The sequence below is a fragment of the Oryx dammah genome, unplaced genomic scaffold, assembly GCF_014754425.2.
Source record: "Oryx dammah isolate SB20612 unplaced genomic scaffold, SCBI_Odam_1.1 HiC_scaffold_28, whole genome shotgun sequence".
Lineage (NCBI taxonomy): Eukaryota > Metazoa > Chordata > Mammalia > Artiodactyla > Bovidae > Oryx > Oryx dammah.
In genome coordinates this window covers 47,786,392-47,801,551 of record NW_024070212.1, presented here as the reverse complement: position 1 = coordinate 47,801,551, position 15,160 = coordinate 47,786,392, and the positions used below count along the sequence as shown (strand labels likewise).

General features: G+C 46.4%; 1 protein-coding gene across 1 annotated transcript in view; it reads right to left on the bottom strand.

Moving 5' to 3' along the window:
- The window catches only part of ABCA4 (ATP binding cassette subfamily A member 4), a 167,772-nt gene that overhangs the window by 131,805 nt on the left and 20,807 nt on the right, over nt 1-15,160 (bottom strand). Inside the window, exons 3-5 of the mRNA XM_040231916.1 lie at nt 13,128-13,236; nt 3,957-4,050; nt 2,432-2,573 (exon numbers count right to left, since the gene is read on the bottom strand). Coding sequence (XP_040087850.1) covers nt 2,432-2,573; nt 3,957-4,050; nt 13,128-13,236 — 345 coding nt within the window. The remainder of the gene's footprint in view (nt 1-2,431; nt 2,574-3,956; nt 4,051-13,127; nt 13,237-15,160) is intronic.

Below are 15,160 nucleotides of genomic sequence, written 5' to 3'. Positions count from 1 at the left end.
TTGTTGTCAAAAGTCTTCCCACTTTGGCAGGGCTGGGTCACTTCTTAACTCTTTTCACTATGTGTTTCCTCCTCCAAGAAGTCTTAAATAGGATGATAATAGGAGATATTAGTAGGGGCTCTTTCAGCCAGTACCCACTTCTCTGAGACCTGCCCTTCCAGCCATTCATATGCTCAGGTTCTAACAGCCATACTTAATCTACAAAGCCCTCCGTGCATGCATGAACACACATACCTCTGCCAAGGCTGACTGGACAAGGGAAATAAAGCTGGGGAAACAGATATGCTCCCAGGAATTTGAATGGTACTCAGAGATGCTCTTCTGATTGCCCAAGCCCAGGTGTCGTGAACTGGGCAACTAGTACCAGCTGAGGCATTGAGAAGCAGGGCAGAGTGGTCAGTGGAGAGAGGCAGATGGAGTAGAACCCCAGATGGTGGTGGAGAGGCTGGACCTTGTAGGCCCAGACAGGAGGGAGCAGCTCCTGGTGGTTCTGCTGTTCTTGTCCCCCTCCCAGAGAACTGCTTGCTGCTCTTGGCTTTTTAAGAAGGTCTAGTGTCCAAAGGGTAAAGCATCTGCCTACAAAGAGGGAGACATGAGTTTGATCCCTGGGTTGGGAAGATCTCCTGGAGAAGGAAATGGCAACCCACTCCAGTATTCTTGCCTGGAAAATCCCATGGACAGAGGAACCTGGTAGGCTATAGTCCATGGGGTCGCAAAGAGTTGGACACGACTGAGCGACATTTACTACTATTTACTACTACTAGTGTCCAAATCATGTCTTTCCCTCTGAGGTTTAAACTTGTTTAAATGTGTTTCTGTGCCTTGCAAGCAAATGAATTTTGAGTAAGCCAACATTTCACGCATACTATGTGCATGAAACATGAAACTCAGATTTCCTGGCCCAGATGCTGAACACATCCAAAGCCGCTTCCCCTCCCCAGTTCCACCTCTCAATCTGTGGACCCTTGGTGCCAGTTCCACCAAAGCTCCACGGAGCTGCCACTGAAGCACCTCCAAAGTGCCCCTGATCCCATCACGTGACCCATGGGGTCTCTCTGGATAGGCAAATGTTTCTTCTTAGGCACCTCCAGGAGGCTCAAGCTGAAAGTTCAGATTGTGAATTAAAGCTTCCAGGTGGTGTTTGCAGCCAGGGGAGCCCAGCTAAAATGCTGTCTTCCAGAAAGATGGGTGTTCTGTATTCCCTCTTCTATCTTCCAGTAAACCAGGGCTTAGCAAACATGTTATAGGCTTGTGGACCAGGCAGTCTCTGTCACAACTACTCTTGCCTTTGTACAGCAAAAGCAGTCACAGTTTGTTCCCAGTGGGGAAGGTTACCTCTGAGTATTAAGCGGAATTACCAAATGTTCTTTTTCTTTTTGTCAAAATGCAGTTTTGCCCTGGCGGAATTATATCCAAATCTCCTCTAAGGAAAGAACTGGAGCAACACAATATCTCAGTTTCCATTTGACTTGATGTTTATACAAGTAGGTGAAGCCTGCACTCCAACAAACCCTTGTTGACCCTTGGGGGTAAGCATCACAAACTGCAGCTGGAGGTCAGCCTAGTGGCTGAAGGACAACCGTGTCCTCATTCCTGAGCCTCTGTCTGTAGAACATGCTACATCAAGTCCCCCTATCTACTTCAAGGGAATTCCAAATATAGACTCTCTTATGGAATTTGACTTGAAATTCAATCTCAGACCAGAGGTTATTAACCTGGAGTGCACAAATGCCCTGAAATCGTATGCACAGTGTAATGTTCCGTGGGTGTGTGCGTCCTCATTTTCCTCGGGAAGGGGACCACCAGTTTTCATCAGCTTCTGGGAATGGTCTTCACCCCTACAAGTTAAGAACTACTGCTCTCAAGCAACATTCTGAGATCTGGCCAACCAAGAGAACTAATGGCATTTATGACAGAGGATTTGGAAATTGTCTCTTTTTCTTCCAAGAAGCAAATTTCACCTTGTAAACTTGGTTTCATTCACCCTCAAAAGGTCCCCTGACAATTTTCTTAGCTTTTAGATGTCCAAAAAGACTTTTAAAAGAACAGAGATCATTCAGAGTTGATCCAGGGTGGAGAGTGAGAAGGGGAATGGAGTGTTTCTCATCCAGTGACTCCGCTTGAGCAGATGGATGAGCTGGAGGCAGTAGACACATTTTAGCAGGGTGCTGACATCAGACTCCTAGTCATGTCTTTGGGATATAAGGACCAAGAAATTCTGTCATCTGGCCTAAGTTTGTAGCCTTTTCCTTAAGTGCCCTGACACCTAATACAGAATGTTCCAGAGTGGAAACATGCTCTGCTCCTTAGAGTTTAAGGTCCCTGCAAGCCACCAGACCACTTATTCAGCAGTACATGCTCTGTGTGCACGTACACGAACTCCGAGGCAAGAGGAGAATAAAGGGTGTATGGTGGGAATCCCAGCACTTACATGGAGTTGTTATAGTTTGACACAATTCCAGGAGATTCTCCTGCAGTGGGACTTTGAAAACAAGGATTGTTCACATTGCAGAAAATTCCCTGGAGCCATGGCAACATTCCTGCTGAGGGCATCGCCTTGTTGGGAAAATGGCCTTTAAGACAGGAAATGAAGGCAAGGAGTTAGACATTGACACTAAGAAGGATACAGGTCCTAGGAGCTAGAGCCTCTGCAGGATGGACCCTGGTCCTTCTGGTGCTTTCCTTCATTTACCAACATTTAAGAAGCAGAAGCATCTAATGTATGCCTGGCCCCGTGCTGGGCGCTGGAGACAGGGTCTCTTCTCTCAAGCTTCCAGTGTAGTGGTGAGATGGAAACATATCCTAATAGAGGCATGGATGGAAGTGTGAAGGGGGAACAGAGGAGGAGCACACTGTGTTGTGGGGAGACGGAAAGGGTGGAGCAATGTTAGAGCGAGAAGCCTCCATGCATTGCTGATGTTTAAGGAGGAGAAGAGGTTTGTCTATTCCTTCCACAACTGTGTATTGAGCATCTACCCCCAAGCATTAAAGAGGGAGCACAGGTTATAGGCTCCTTGAGGGGTGAGGTACACAAGCAAGGGTCTGATGGACAGAAGGCTGATTCAGAATACGGGGCCTGGAACTCACTAATAAGAGGATGGGAAACCAGAACAGGGGACTGAGCAGCTGGTATGACTCTTGAGGATCCCACACCGGCTGCCAAGAGCCAGAAGAAGTCATCCTAGCCAGAAACCAGGCGAAAGCTTTCTCTGAGGGGCATAGTATAAGAGAGGCATACATAGGCTCATCCTCGGTCCCAGGACACCTCTGGGGTCCAAGAAATACTACATTATTAATACACTATTTTCTGTCCCTTCTTTCTTATTTATTTATTTTAATTGGAGGCTAATTAATTTACAATATTGTATTGGTTTTGCCATACATTGACATGGATCAGCCATGGGGGTACATGTGCTCCCCATCCTGAACCCCCCACCCACCTCCCTCCCCATCCCATCCCTCTGGGTCATCCCAGTGCACCAGCCCTGAGCACCTGTCTCACACATCAAACCTGGACTGGTGATGTCCCTTCTTATTTTTTCTTTAGCACCATGCCTAACATATTCCTAAACTATCTTCAAAATATAGGGCTGGCCAAAAAACTTGTTCGGGTTTATCTACATCTCAACTGAACAAACTTTTTGGCCAACCCAATATTTCAAATAACTCATCTATAATCTGCTCCCTTAAAAAGTACAAAGTGTTTAGGTGTAGAAAAAACCAACCAAACAAAAAATAATTACACAGTTCTTTAGTAACCACATGTAAGTATTTGCGTAGAATGTGCAGGATTTAAAAGTTAGTTTGCATAACGTCTCTCTTCTGCATTCTAGGCATGAAATGATGATAAGCAGATCAGATCCTGGCACCCCCCAGTCCCCAAACCCTTTCTAAACAAAGTGATAGGGACCTCCAGGCATGCCAAGGCTCCCCTACTCCACCTCTGTTATGCTTACATTCATGTTTGCTGTAGAGGGGGTTGACATTCCTTAACCAGATCAAGACCAGAAATAAAGATAAAGGCCACACGAGTTCCACCACAAAGCGAATCTGGAAAAACAAAACACAAAGTGAGAAAGACCAGTGATACTAAGTGATTACAGGAAACATACCCCGAGCAGACCCACTTCATTTCCATGTCTGTCTCTGCAACAGGACTCTGGTTGTGGTATATTTAAAGGACTTCCTTAATTAAACCTTAACTTCCATACTGACTCTATTCTGATATATTGGACTCCCAAGACTTGGTGTCCATCTGGGTTCCAGTCTGCCTCTGTTTTATTGGGTTGGCTAAAAAGTTCATTCGGGTTTTCCCGTAAGATAATATGGACAAATCCAATTGATTATTTTGGCCAACCCAACTGAAAATTTTGTTAGCACAGTACGTTCATCAGAAATCATCAGGATAAGTGCTTCAGCACTTTTTGGATGTTGCTGTGCACGTGAATGTGAATTCTGATTCTGTAGGGCCCTATCAGATCTCACATGTCTAACAAGCTCCCAGGTAATGCTGATGCTGCAGGTAGTAAAGGTCTCCCGATAACCTTTCCTTCTGCAGAGTATCTCATGGGCAGTGACAGCACTGGAGCCAAAATCCAGCCGCCTGTCTCCAGGCCCAGAGCTCTGCCCCTCCTCACTGCCCTGTTTTCTTATAGTGCTACTGGACTTTGCATCTCTGGTCATTGAATGAATGAAGATGCAAATCCTTCCATGAAATACTGTGATTCACAGTAAAGTCAAACCCAGAAATCTAAATTTACCAACATTTTTCTTCAACAATTTCTTGTTGCTTAAATAAACAAAGAAGGGCACACTGCCATGAGATTTTACAATACTGGAAGAAGTTACCAATATCAACATATGACTGAATGTCGGTATTTAAATTTAGGTTCAATTTAGAGTTTAAGGACTCTTGACTCCAAAGAAGAACCAGTTGGTTGCTGCAGTCCACACTCCAAGGCATAGCATGTCAGGGTGTGGTTGGAGGTGTGGGATTATTGGTAGCGAGAGATATGTATTGGGGAATGTAATAGTTCTTCCACCCAACCCCCATTCAGAAACGCATTAAACTTAAAGCAGAATTTAAGTAGATGGCTGAAAACAGAAATGTAAGCCTATATAGATCAGCTAGGGGCTATTCATGTGGCTTTAAATTTAACCCTTTATTGTTCCTTCCAAAGAAATGTACTTAAATTCTCAGCAGATTGGTGGACACCATAGCAGGTGCTCAATAAACCTTTGCTCCTTTTCTATTGGTTAGGACTAATGTACTTAAATTCTCAGGAGAATGGTAGACAACATCAGTTCAGTTCAGTTCAGTTGCTCAGTCGTGTCCGACTCTTTGCGACCCCATGAATTGCAGCACGCCAGGCCTCCCTGTCCATCACCAACTCCTGGATTCACTCAAACTCATGGCCAGCGAGTTGGTAATGCCATCCAGCCATCTCATCCTCTGTCGTCCCCTTCTCCTCCTGCCCCCAGTCCCTCCCAGCATCAGTGTCTTTTCCAATGAGTCAGTTCTACACATGAGGTGACCAAAGTATTGGAGTTTCAGCTTCAGCATCATTCCTTCCAAAGAACACCCAGGACTGATCTCCTTTAGAATGGACTGGTTGGATCTCCTTGCAGTCCAAGGGACTTTCAAGAGTCTTCTCCAACACCACACTTCAAAAGCATCAATTCTTCAGTGCTCAGCTTTCTTCACAGTCCAACTCTCACATCCATACATGACCACAGGAAAAACCATAGCCTTGACTAGATGGACCTTTGTTGGCAAAGTAATGTCTCTGCTTTTTAATATTCTATCTAGGTTGGTCATAACTTTCCTTCCAAGGAGTAAGCATCTTTTAATTTCATGGCTGCAATCACCATCTGCTGTAGACAACATAGTATATACTCAATAAAGCTTTGTTCCTTCTCTGTTGGTTAGGTCCGCTGGCAAGCAGATTATTACAAATCATAACATAAGCCAGTGAGAGAAAAAAGACAATACATTGAAGAAAAGAAAAAAAATGTTCAGGCTGGGTGGTGATTATGCTGTTGTAACATTTACAAAACCTTTTATCCAAAGCATGTCTAGGCATGATGTATTAGAAGACAAACTCACACAAACATTATGGGAAGAAGAAAGAATAGCAGATTTTTCCTTAAACCACTAGTCTTCAAGACTTCTCCTATACACTCTCCCCACAAACGGCAAAACACCAATATCGGACAAGTCCCATCCAGTATTAAAAGGACTGACTCCGAGCACACTTGAAAGCCATAAAAATGTTGGCAGTTCCCCCAGGCCATGCGAGTCAAGGGTGGAGGGGCGAAACCTGTCCACAGTGACCTGCTTCACTGCTAAGGACGCACCCATTCCCGCTGGTCATTAGAGCTCTCCCATGGCACTCATCATCTTTACTCCTTCCTGAAGGTGGACCTCTCCCCGGCTATCAGCTTCCTGAGGGCAGGGACCATGTCTGTCCTTGTCACTACACCCAATACAGGGCCAAGTTTATAAAAAGTGTCCAGTAGATATCAGTGGAATGAGTGAATCTTTGTCAAGACTGGTTTAGGAGGCTTCTCTGGAAAGTTGGAGGTGACTCAGTGGCTCAGGTAAACAACAGTTTGCAAATTGAACAAACTGCTTCCCTCATGGACAGTACGCTGGCTTCACACCTTCCATCCAAAATTTCCCCATCCCACCCACTCTCCAACCCGTCCCCATCAGTTGGTAAGGTTGGAGAGCAAGTTCTGCAACATAGTAATGTGAGTGATAGGTGCAAGCTATGAAACCAAAACTTATTCCTGGTGTCCTCACCAAGGAAATGAGACCACCAGTCCAAATTCTACATCTTTGATTCTTCCTTAAGACAACTGCTTGCAGCACTGGCTGTCTATCATCTCGTAAGTCAGCCACCTTCCATGTAGCAATGCCTACCTGAGAATAGGCTGGTAGATGAAACATTGCTGCTGATATGGGAATGGGGAGACCTAGGTTAGGAATCACTCTGGGGCTTGTTTCATCTCCAGGTTTCAGTTTTGTCATCTGTGAAATGGGCCTATTCTATCCTATAGCTTATACTGAGGGTTAAAAGTGTGTCAACACCAGGGCTTCTTAGCTGACTTTGCTGTCTACTAGCTGTATAACCTTGGGTAACCCATTCGACCTCTCCATGTCTTGGGGTCTCATTTGTAAAACGGGAGTGCTATCAGGACCTACCTCTCAGAGCAGTTGTGAGAATGAAATGAGTTCACTTTGTAAAACACCTGAAGCAGAATCTGGCACAAAGAAACATTCTATGGACATTAGACGTTTATTACTGACCCTCACTTCCTTCAAGGGTCACAAGGACATTATAAGTGACAGCACATTGTAAAGTCTGAAGAGCAAGGAGTTATAATTTAAATTATCTGCAAGGTCCTAGGTCTGCCCCTCCACTCACATTCACGTTTCCTCCTTTTTCTCCCTTTCTGGAGTCAAAACTGCTCAGTTTTCAGTTTGGAAGCATGGGGCTTTCTGAGAAAACTAACCACCCACTGTCCCCTACTCCATGGAGGATCTTGGACCAGGGGAGGGTGAGCCAGCCTGGCCTACCTGTCCCGTGGATAAAATTCCCAAACCCAGGCTGGTGCATCTCATCCCTCTTTGTCATGTAAGTCACACATTCTCTTACCCACTTACTCACTCACACTTGTAGTTTTGAAATATCTGGTCTTTGCAAGTCCACCTATCGGGGGAGGCCAGTTCAGAACTTTACTTTCCTCCTTCACCCTTTGCTGAGGGCAAGGACAGCTCTGCAGGTTTTCCTCTTTACCACATCTCTGACTGAGTTAGGGCCTCTATTTTCCACCTAAAGTCCCTGCCTCTCAAATGATCACCTTCATCAACCTAGGTCTGCGGTTCTCACATGGCTGAATGCAGGAATCTGTAGGGAGCTTGGGCCATGCCCCACATCCATTACACCAGGTGTCTGGCCATGGGACATCAGTTTATTTTTTTTGTTTGTTTGTTTTTTAACACTTCTCAGGTAGTTCCAGCGTGTGGCTGGGACTGAGAACCACTGGCCCGGGTAGTAGTTGGTAATCTTTGAAAAGCAGTTTTGGAGAAGTCAGTGTTACTGTTCCAACTCTGTGAGCATTTGTTTTGGTAGGGCTGCATTTCACACTTCACTTCCTGCACAAAGACCACCAGCAATTCTTTTCTAGCCTTTCTAGCCTGACAAGTCCCCACAACAACCTCGTCCCCTCCCCCAGAACTATATGCACAGCCCCCATCCCAGAGCGGCATCTTTGTCCTTGATGCTCAACTGTGCACAGGCATACCCTAGGGAGAAATTCCACAGTGTAATTAAACACATGTTTTCAGAGTAGCTCTCGGTCCCCACACCCCTCCTCTTTAAACATGTCTGTAACTAATTAAGCCCAACCGAAGCTCAGAAGGGGCTGGTGGAAATTTTTTTCTCAAACTGGTATTTCCTTGTTCTCTTTTTTTTTCCCCCTCCTCCCCCTTCACCACTCTATCTATTTAGGGGAGGAGGGGGTCACAGGGAAGGGCAGAGTCATGCTTGTTGTTTGAAACCTTGGTCAGCTAGGTTTTCTTCCCTCCTACTCTGTTTTCGATTTGAAAGCGGGTGGCCAGGGGTCCAAACAGCTGCATGACTTCCCCTTCTGCGCTGAGAGTCCAGGACAGGATTCTCATCCTGAATGAATATGCCCCAGGACCTGAGGAGGCTTGCAACTAGCTGCCCAGCCTTCCCTCACCTGCCAGGTTCTCCTCACCTAATTCTGGACCCTAGGTCAAAGGTCATGGATATATCAGATGCCCAGGTCTGGGGCCCAGGAAATGATAGCGCCCTACTCTCACGAATCCTTGTGTGCCTGCTCAGTCGCTAAGTCATGTCTGACTCTCTGTGACCCCATGGACTGTAGCCCATCAGGCTCCTCTGTCCATGGAATTTCCCAGGAAAGAATGCTGGAGTGGGATGCCGTTTTCTTCCTCAGGGGATCTTACACAGCTGGGGATCAAACCTGCATTTTGTGCATTGGCAAGTGAGTTCTTTACCACCAAGCCACCTGGGAAGCTCCATGAATCCTCAAGCTTCCCCAAATATCCTGCCCTGATATGGAAGCTGGGACCAGAGAGATGACACCAAGGGGCCCTAGACTGTGGGCTCTAAGGGGCAAGAGACACACCTAATATGTCTTTATAAACTCACTCAACACAGTGCCTGCCCCATTGAAAATATGAGCAAGTGTGTATTTGCTGGGGAACAGTGGGAGAGCTCTTATCACTAGAAATGCATACTCTGGGGAATGAACTCCCTGAGGAGTCTGCTCTTATCCCTGCCAACCCCCTTCTCTCTTCTGAGCTCCCAGAGCCCAGCTTCATCTCCTGCCCCTTCCTCTCCACTAAGGCACACAGTTTGCTGCTCAGTCATTGTGCACAGACTCCCGCTTCCAACCCGGCTCTGAGTTCCAGGAGGTCAGGGGCTATCTAACACATGGATAAACAGGCCACAGAAAGTGGAAGTGTTAGTCACTCAGTCACATCCAGCTCTCTGCAACTCCATGGACTGTAGCTGCCAGGCTCCTCTGTCCATGGAATTCTCCAGGCAAGAATACTGGAGTGGATTGCCATTCCCTTTTCCAGGTGACCTTCCCAACCCAGGGATTGATCTTAGGTCTCCTGCATTGCAAGCAGATTCTTTACCATCTCAGCCACCAGGGAAGCCCCTAGGTCACAGATAGTGACCATAAAACCCACTTTCCCAGGTCTGTTATCACTTTACATGTATTGTTCTGGTATACTCATAATTAGTGAAATCCCATAGACAGAGGAGCCTGGTAGGCTACCATCCATGGGGTTGCAACAAGTTGGCCATGACTGAGCGACTTAACTTACTTACTTACTTCACTTTTAAAGCTGCCCTAGATTGGATGATAAACTAGATGGTCACCCTATCTTTGTTGTCTTCCTGACCAGCTTACTACACAGGGCGTGCTACCTGGGGGCAGTGTGGGGTCACTGGCATCTCTGCCTGTCCTGGAGCCCTAGGTCCAGGCCCACCCAATGACGTCATTGATGCCCATGGTGGATAATAGTGGTGGCTCTCTCACAGAACTGAGATGAGGGTTAAATGAAGTGATACTTAGTGCAATGCCAGACATTCAGTGATACTTGATAAATGTCAACAGAGGAAGGAAAAACAAAAGGATAGGGGTGGGGGAAGCAAAGATCTGAAGACTTTCCTTTTATGACCTTAAGGGATAAAGAGAAGAGGAAGAGGGAAATCTGGTATCTGGTTTTTGCTCTTGCTCTGCCCACAATAGTAAACATCCAAAACCATGAAAGTCTGAGGAATTAAAAACCTAGGAGCTGGGTTATGGGCTGGGTGAGTTTTTTCTTTTTCTTTTCTTTCTTATAGTCATCATTTTGTGAAGGCAGAAGCTTCCAAAAAGTTTACAGAAGGGGCCACAGATCCCTATCAGAGCTATTGGGGGCTGTGGGGATATCTCCATCATACTCAGACATCCTGGAAATTCCTGGAATGTAGCAGTGGAGAAGCTAGCTGGAGGCACACCAGACAAAGACTTCAATCTCCGTCATCCCAATGGCACCAGATGATTGTCAGGCCTGACTATGTGCATCCTCGGAGATTCCCCCAGCCAAGGTCCTCAGCCTGAAAGGCCCTGTCTCATCACAGAGGGGCTGGCAAAGCTACCTCCAGGAAGCACACTGGGGAGAAGATAGAATCTCTGAACAGAGACCACCCACCAGCACCAGGGAAAGCAAGCAGAGACCGTGAGGGCCTCTGAGCCAATAGGGTTTGGAAGATAGGGTTTTTGAAAATAGGGTTATTCTCTGTAACAGCAACACACTTGTCACAGGAATGGAATCATTGCAGGCCAGCAGCTATTGTCCCTGGGTGCATTTTTTGAGGACCATGAAGAGCACACTGAGAGTAAAATTGAGTGAAAATCTAGACTAAACATCATGTAGGCAGAGACCGTGATTGTCTTGTTACTGTGTACCCAGCACCTGGCCAAGTGCCTGGCTATTACTGTTGTTTAGTCACTAAGTCATGTCTGACTCTTTGCAAACCTGTGGACTGCAGCAGGCCAGACTTCCCAGTCCTTCACTATCTCCCTGAATTAGCTCAAATTCAGGTCCACTGAATCGGTGATGCCATCTAGCCATCTCATCCTCTGTCGGCCCCTTCTCCGCCTGCCCTCAATCTTTCCCAGCATCAGGGTCTTTTCCAATGAGTCGATTATTAAGTATTTGTTAACTGAAGGAGCAAATGAATAAATGAATGAATTTAATAAGGAGTCTGCTTCAGTTTTGCCTATTTGCATTCTACAAAGGAAGCTCCTGGAAATAGAGATTAAGTCTCTGATTACTTTTAGTATAGGGTTCTTGGGGTAACATATAACTTCAGTGCCAGTTTGAAAATCACACCAGCTTTGACAAAGGAAAGCAGCCTGAGGACAGTGGTGTCTCCCAGTAGGAAGGGGTCCTAACTTGGCTTCCCTTGCAGTCTCCCTAAATCCTGTCCAAGACACACAAATGGGAAGAATCATCTGTGCACTGGTTGACAGTGGCCCTTGCTGCTCCGTGCCAGTTATTAAGCTATCGTCTCTCAGCTCCAAACCCTCTTGCCAGCCAGGGCTTCCTGCTCTTCGGTCTGAGCCTGAGACTGGGCTCAGAGACCTCAGCAGTGGCCTTGTTGCGTCCCTTCCTCACAGATCTGCATTTCGGCTCTGCTGACATCACCTCTGTGTTTCTAAGACTTAGCAATCCCACTTTCTCCCTGGTTCTCTCAGCTGTAGGGCTGGTAATTGTATCCTGCAATTGCTACCTCCATGTCACCTGGAGCTCTTTTACATCCTCAGGTACCAGCTTGGTTACCAGCTAACGCCTCCTTCCATTAGAGTCCCTCTGACTGGACTGTGACTGAGATACTCATCAGGGGTCCTCAGATGTTCCATCTGTTGGCCCCCTTCCTTCTCCAACCTCCTTTCCAATACCCGTGAAAACCCTGTCCTGCCACAAAAACCCACTCTGAATAGAGGCTCGGAACAGACCCGTTATCTTCCTCCCCTCAGCCCATCTTCTCCCTGTCTCCTCCTACCTCGCCTGGCTCTATCTCAGTCCTGTCCACTCAATCCTCCCCCACTGCTTCTTCTCTTGGCTCCTTCAGTCATCCAGCATTTCCATGCCCCTGAGGCCGCAGCAATGTGCATTGTCTGTAGTTACATATTCACTCTGTATCCTTTCCCAGAAAAAATTGACAGAGGCCAGTTGGATTTACATGTACACCCTTGGGGTCCTCTGATCTCTTGTGGCTGTTGGCTGTCCTTCTCAGGGGATATTTGGCCTGTGTTCCTTTTTCTTGCTCTTGGTCTCAAAACATACTTCAGTTTCTCTCAGCCAGACTAGAAATGAGTCCAGGGTAGGATCTGTGCTTTTTAAGTCCCTGGTCCAGCCCAGTCCCTTGTGTGCTCACTGGAAGGCTCAGTAAACATCTGTGGTGCTGATAAGATACTACATCTCATCGAATCTAATGGTAACATGCGTTGTTACTTTTTTTGATGGGTTGTTATTTTTGCACACTAAGAAAAGAACGTATCACTTGATTGTGAGCTGTAGTTCAATTTCAGAAATGTGAAAAAACAGTGTGCCATTTAGAACCAATGAAATATAGTATCATTGGTTTGGGAAGCTCTGGGAAACCATAGTTTTCCTTTGGGCCTGATTTTCAGGACTTCGGACTCTTTCTGCCACATAGTATGAATGCACAAGGGAATGCAGACAGAGAGGCAGGCTTAAAAACCAGGGGCAGGGGAGGGATGGACAGGCAATGGATTCATGTGCAGGGCAGGCAAAAGCAGACTTCATAGTACGGCCATGCTGGGCTGTGGATGGAAGGCAGCTACCTCAGGACAGAGAAGCCATCTTCCTGGGAAGGACACTCGTCAGAGAGGCACATTGAGGAGCCAGACATTACTTGCTGCTTCAGTGACAAATAGCAACCAACCCATTGGCTTCTCACCCTCCCTGCTCCCACGCCACCCATTCTCTCCATTGTCTATTTGCTCCACACCTCCTCAGTCCAAGACCACAGAGTCTCCTCTCTTACCTTTTGCCTTTTCCGCAGGGTCCAGTTCTTCCAGAGCAGAAGCTTGATCTGTCTGGCAAAGCCCATGCTGGTGATCACGGAAGATCGGAGATCACTCCCAGCCCTGCGTCTGTGACAGGGGTTCACAAGCAGCAATGGACATAAATGGTGCCCAGAGCACCTCCAGCTTAGGCTGCTGTGTCCTTCACGGGGTGATTAAAGCATAATCCCTTTTAATTACACATAAGCCCTTCGTGGAGGAAAGCAGGCTGACACTCTGTTGGCTTCTTTTGGGGAAGACATGAGTGAGTGAGCACTAAGTGAATCGAGGTGGGGGCATTTCATGGGAAACCAAGACCCTCAGGCTCCCTGTCTATCAAAGGGGTTCCTAGAGTTCCTGAAGGGGATATGCCTTTGGGACTCTCTGACCTTCCAGTTTGGGACAGACTCTGTCCCCATAAATATAGGGTGGGCTGTGTCCTCTGAAATAGCTTGCCCTGAGGCAGTACCCAAGGGATGACGACTACTTTAAAGCCCAGGCAGATCACTTGCCAGATCTAAAGTCATCTCTCCCTTTTAAAAACCTTTACCTTGCTCTGCAGTGACTGTAGGTCAGCTGTTTGTAGACATCTCTGAGTTTAGTGGATGGTAGAGTTTTTTCTCCTGTGCTGAAACTGATCAACTAGTCGTGGCTACTTGGAGCTGGGCCGGGGGGGGGGGGGGGAGTTGCTGGAAACCTCTATGCTCAGCAGAACAGACTGTGATTGGCCAGTCATGTCTGACATAGTCTAGGCTTGAGAAGAAATAGTGGGTGGATAAGCTACTATCATTCCAGCTCACAGTGGATGGACTCGTCATTTGCAGGTGGATCCATGATCCCAAACATCTCAAACAGAAGACTTTCTGCTACTTCACCACTGGGAACTTTTAGTTCCACCATTTCAAATCTTAGTAGTTACTTTTTTAAAAAGACTTTAGACCCTTGAGACCTTAATAGGGTGGAGGGAGAGTCATAGAGTAGGAATGGCTGCTGACTTCATGGAATTAATGATCTGGTTGTAGACATGAGACATGAACTTGGATAAGTTAAAGAGTGCAATGGAATCCATGAGCACAAATAGGCTGTGTATGGTGGGGTTTCCAAGAGGAAGAGAATGGTTTCTGGTTTGTTGTTCAGTCGCTAAGTCCTGTCTGACTGTTTGTAACCCCATGGACTGCAGCACTCCAGACTTCACTGTCCTTCACTGTCACCCAGAGCTTGCTCAGACTCATGTCCATAGAGTTGATGTCATCCAACTGTCATCCTGTGTCATCCCCTTTTCCTCCTGCCCTCAATCTTTCCTAGCACTGGGGTCTTTTCCAATGAGTCAGCTTTTTGCATCAGGTGGCCAAAGTATTGGAGCTTCAGTTTCAGCATCAGTCCTTCCAATGAATATTCAGGGTTGATTTCCTTTTAGGATTGACTGGTTTGATCTCCTTGTTGTCCAAGGGACTCTCAAGAGTCTTCCCCTGCACCACAATACAAAAGCATCAATTCTTTGGTTTCTGCTTAGGATATCAAATAAGTTTCTTAGAAGTGGTGATATTAAACTTAGGCTTTGATGAATTACAAAATAACAGTTTATTTTTATTGTTTACAGACCACTTTTGCATATGTCATTTCCTTATATCCTCACTATAATTTTGTATGGTAGGTGTTTATGAGACAAGGAACAAGAAGTCTAGTAAGATTAAATACTGTGCTTAGGGTCACATGTGACAATGCTGGATTCCTGAACATCTCATTTAAACCCCATGCAAAGACAGAGAGGCAGAGGTAGCTTAATCCTGCCCAGGAAAACGAGAAGTACAACAGGCTGAAGTAGAGGATATGGATGGAGAAATGCTGAAAGAAGCAACTAGAAAGGAAACTAGACCGACAAATTGATGATTACCTTTGACTCGACTGAGATTTCCTGGGCCCCCATAAAGTGATCCCTCAGTGGTCCACAGGTGCAAGGCACACCCAAACAGAAGCAGGCGCCGTGCAGAATCATTAAGATATCGCTGCATGC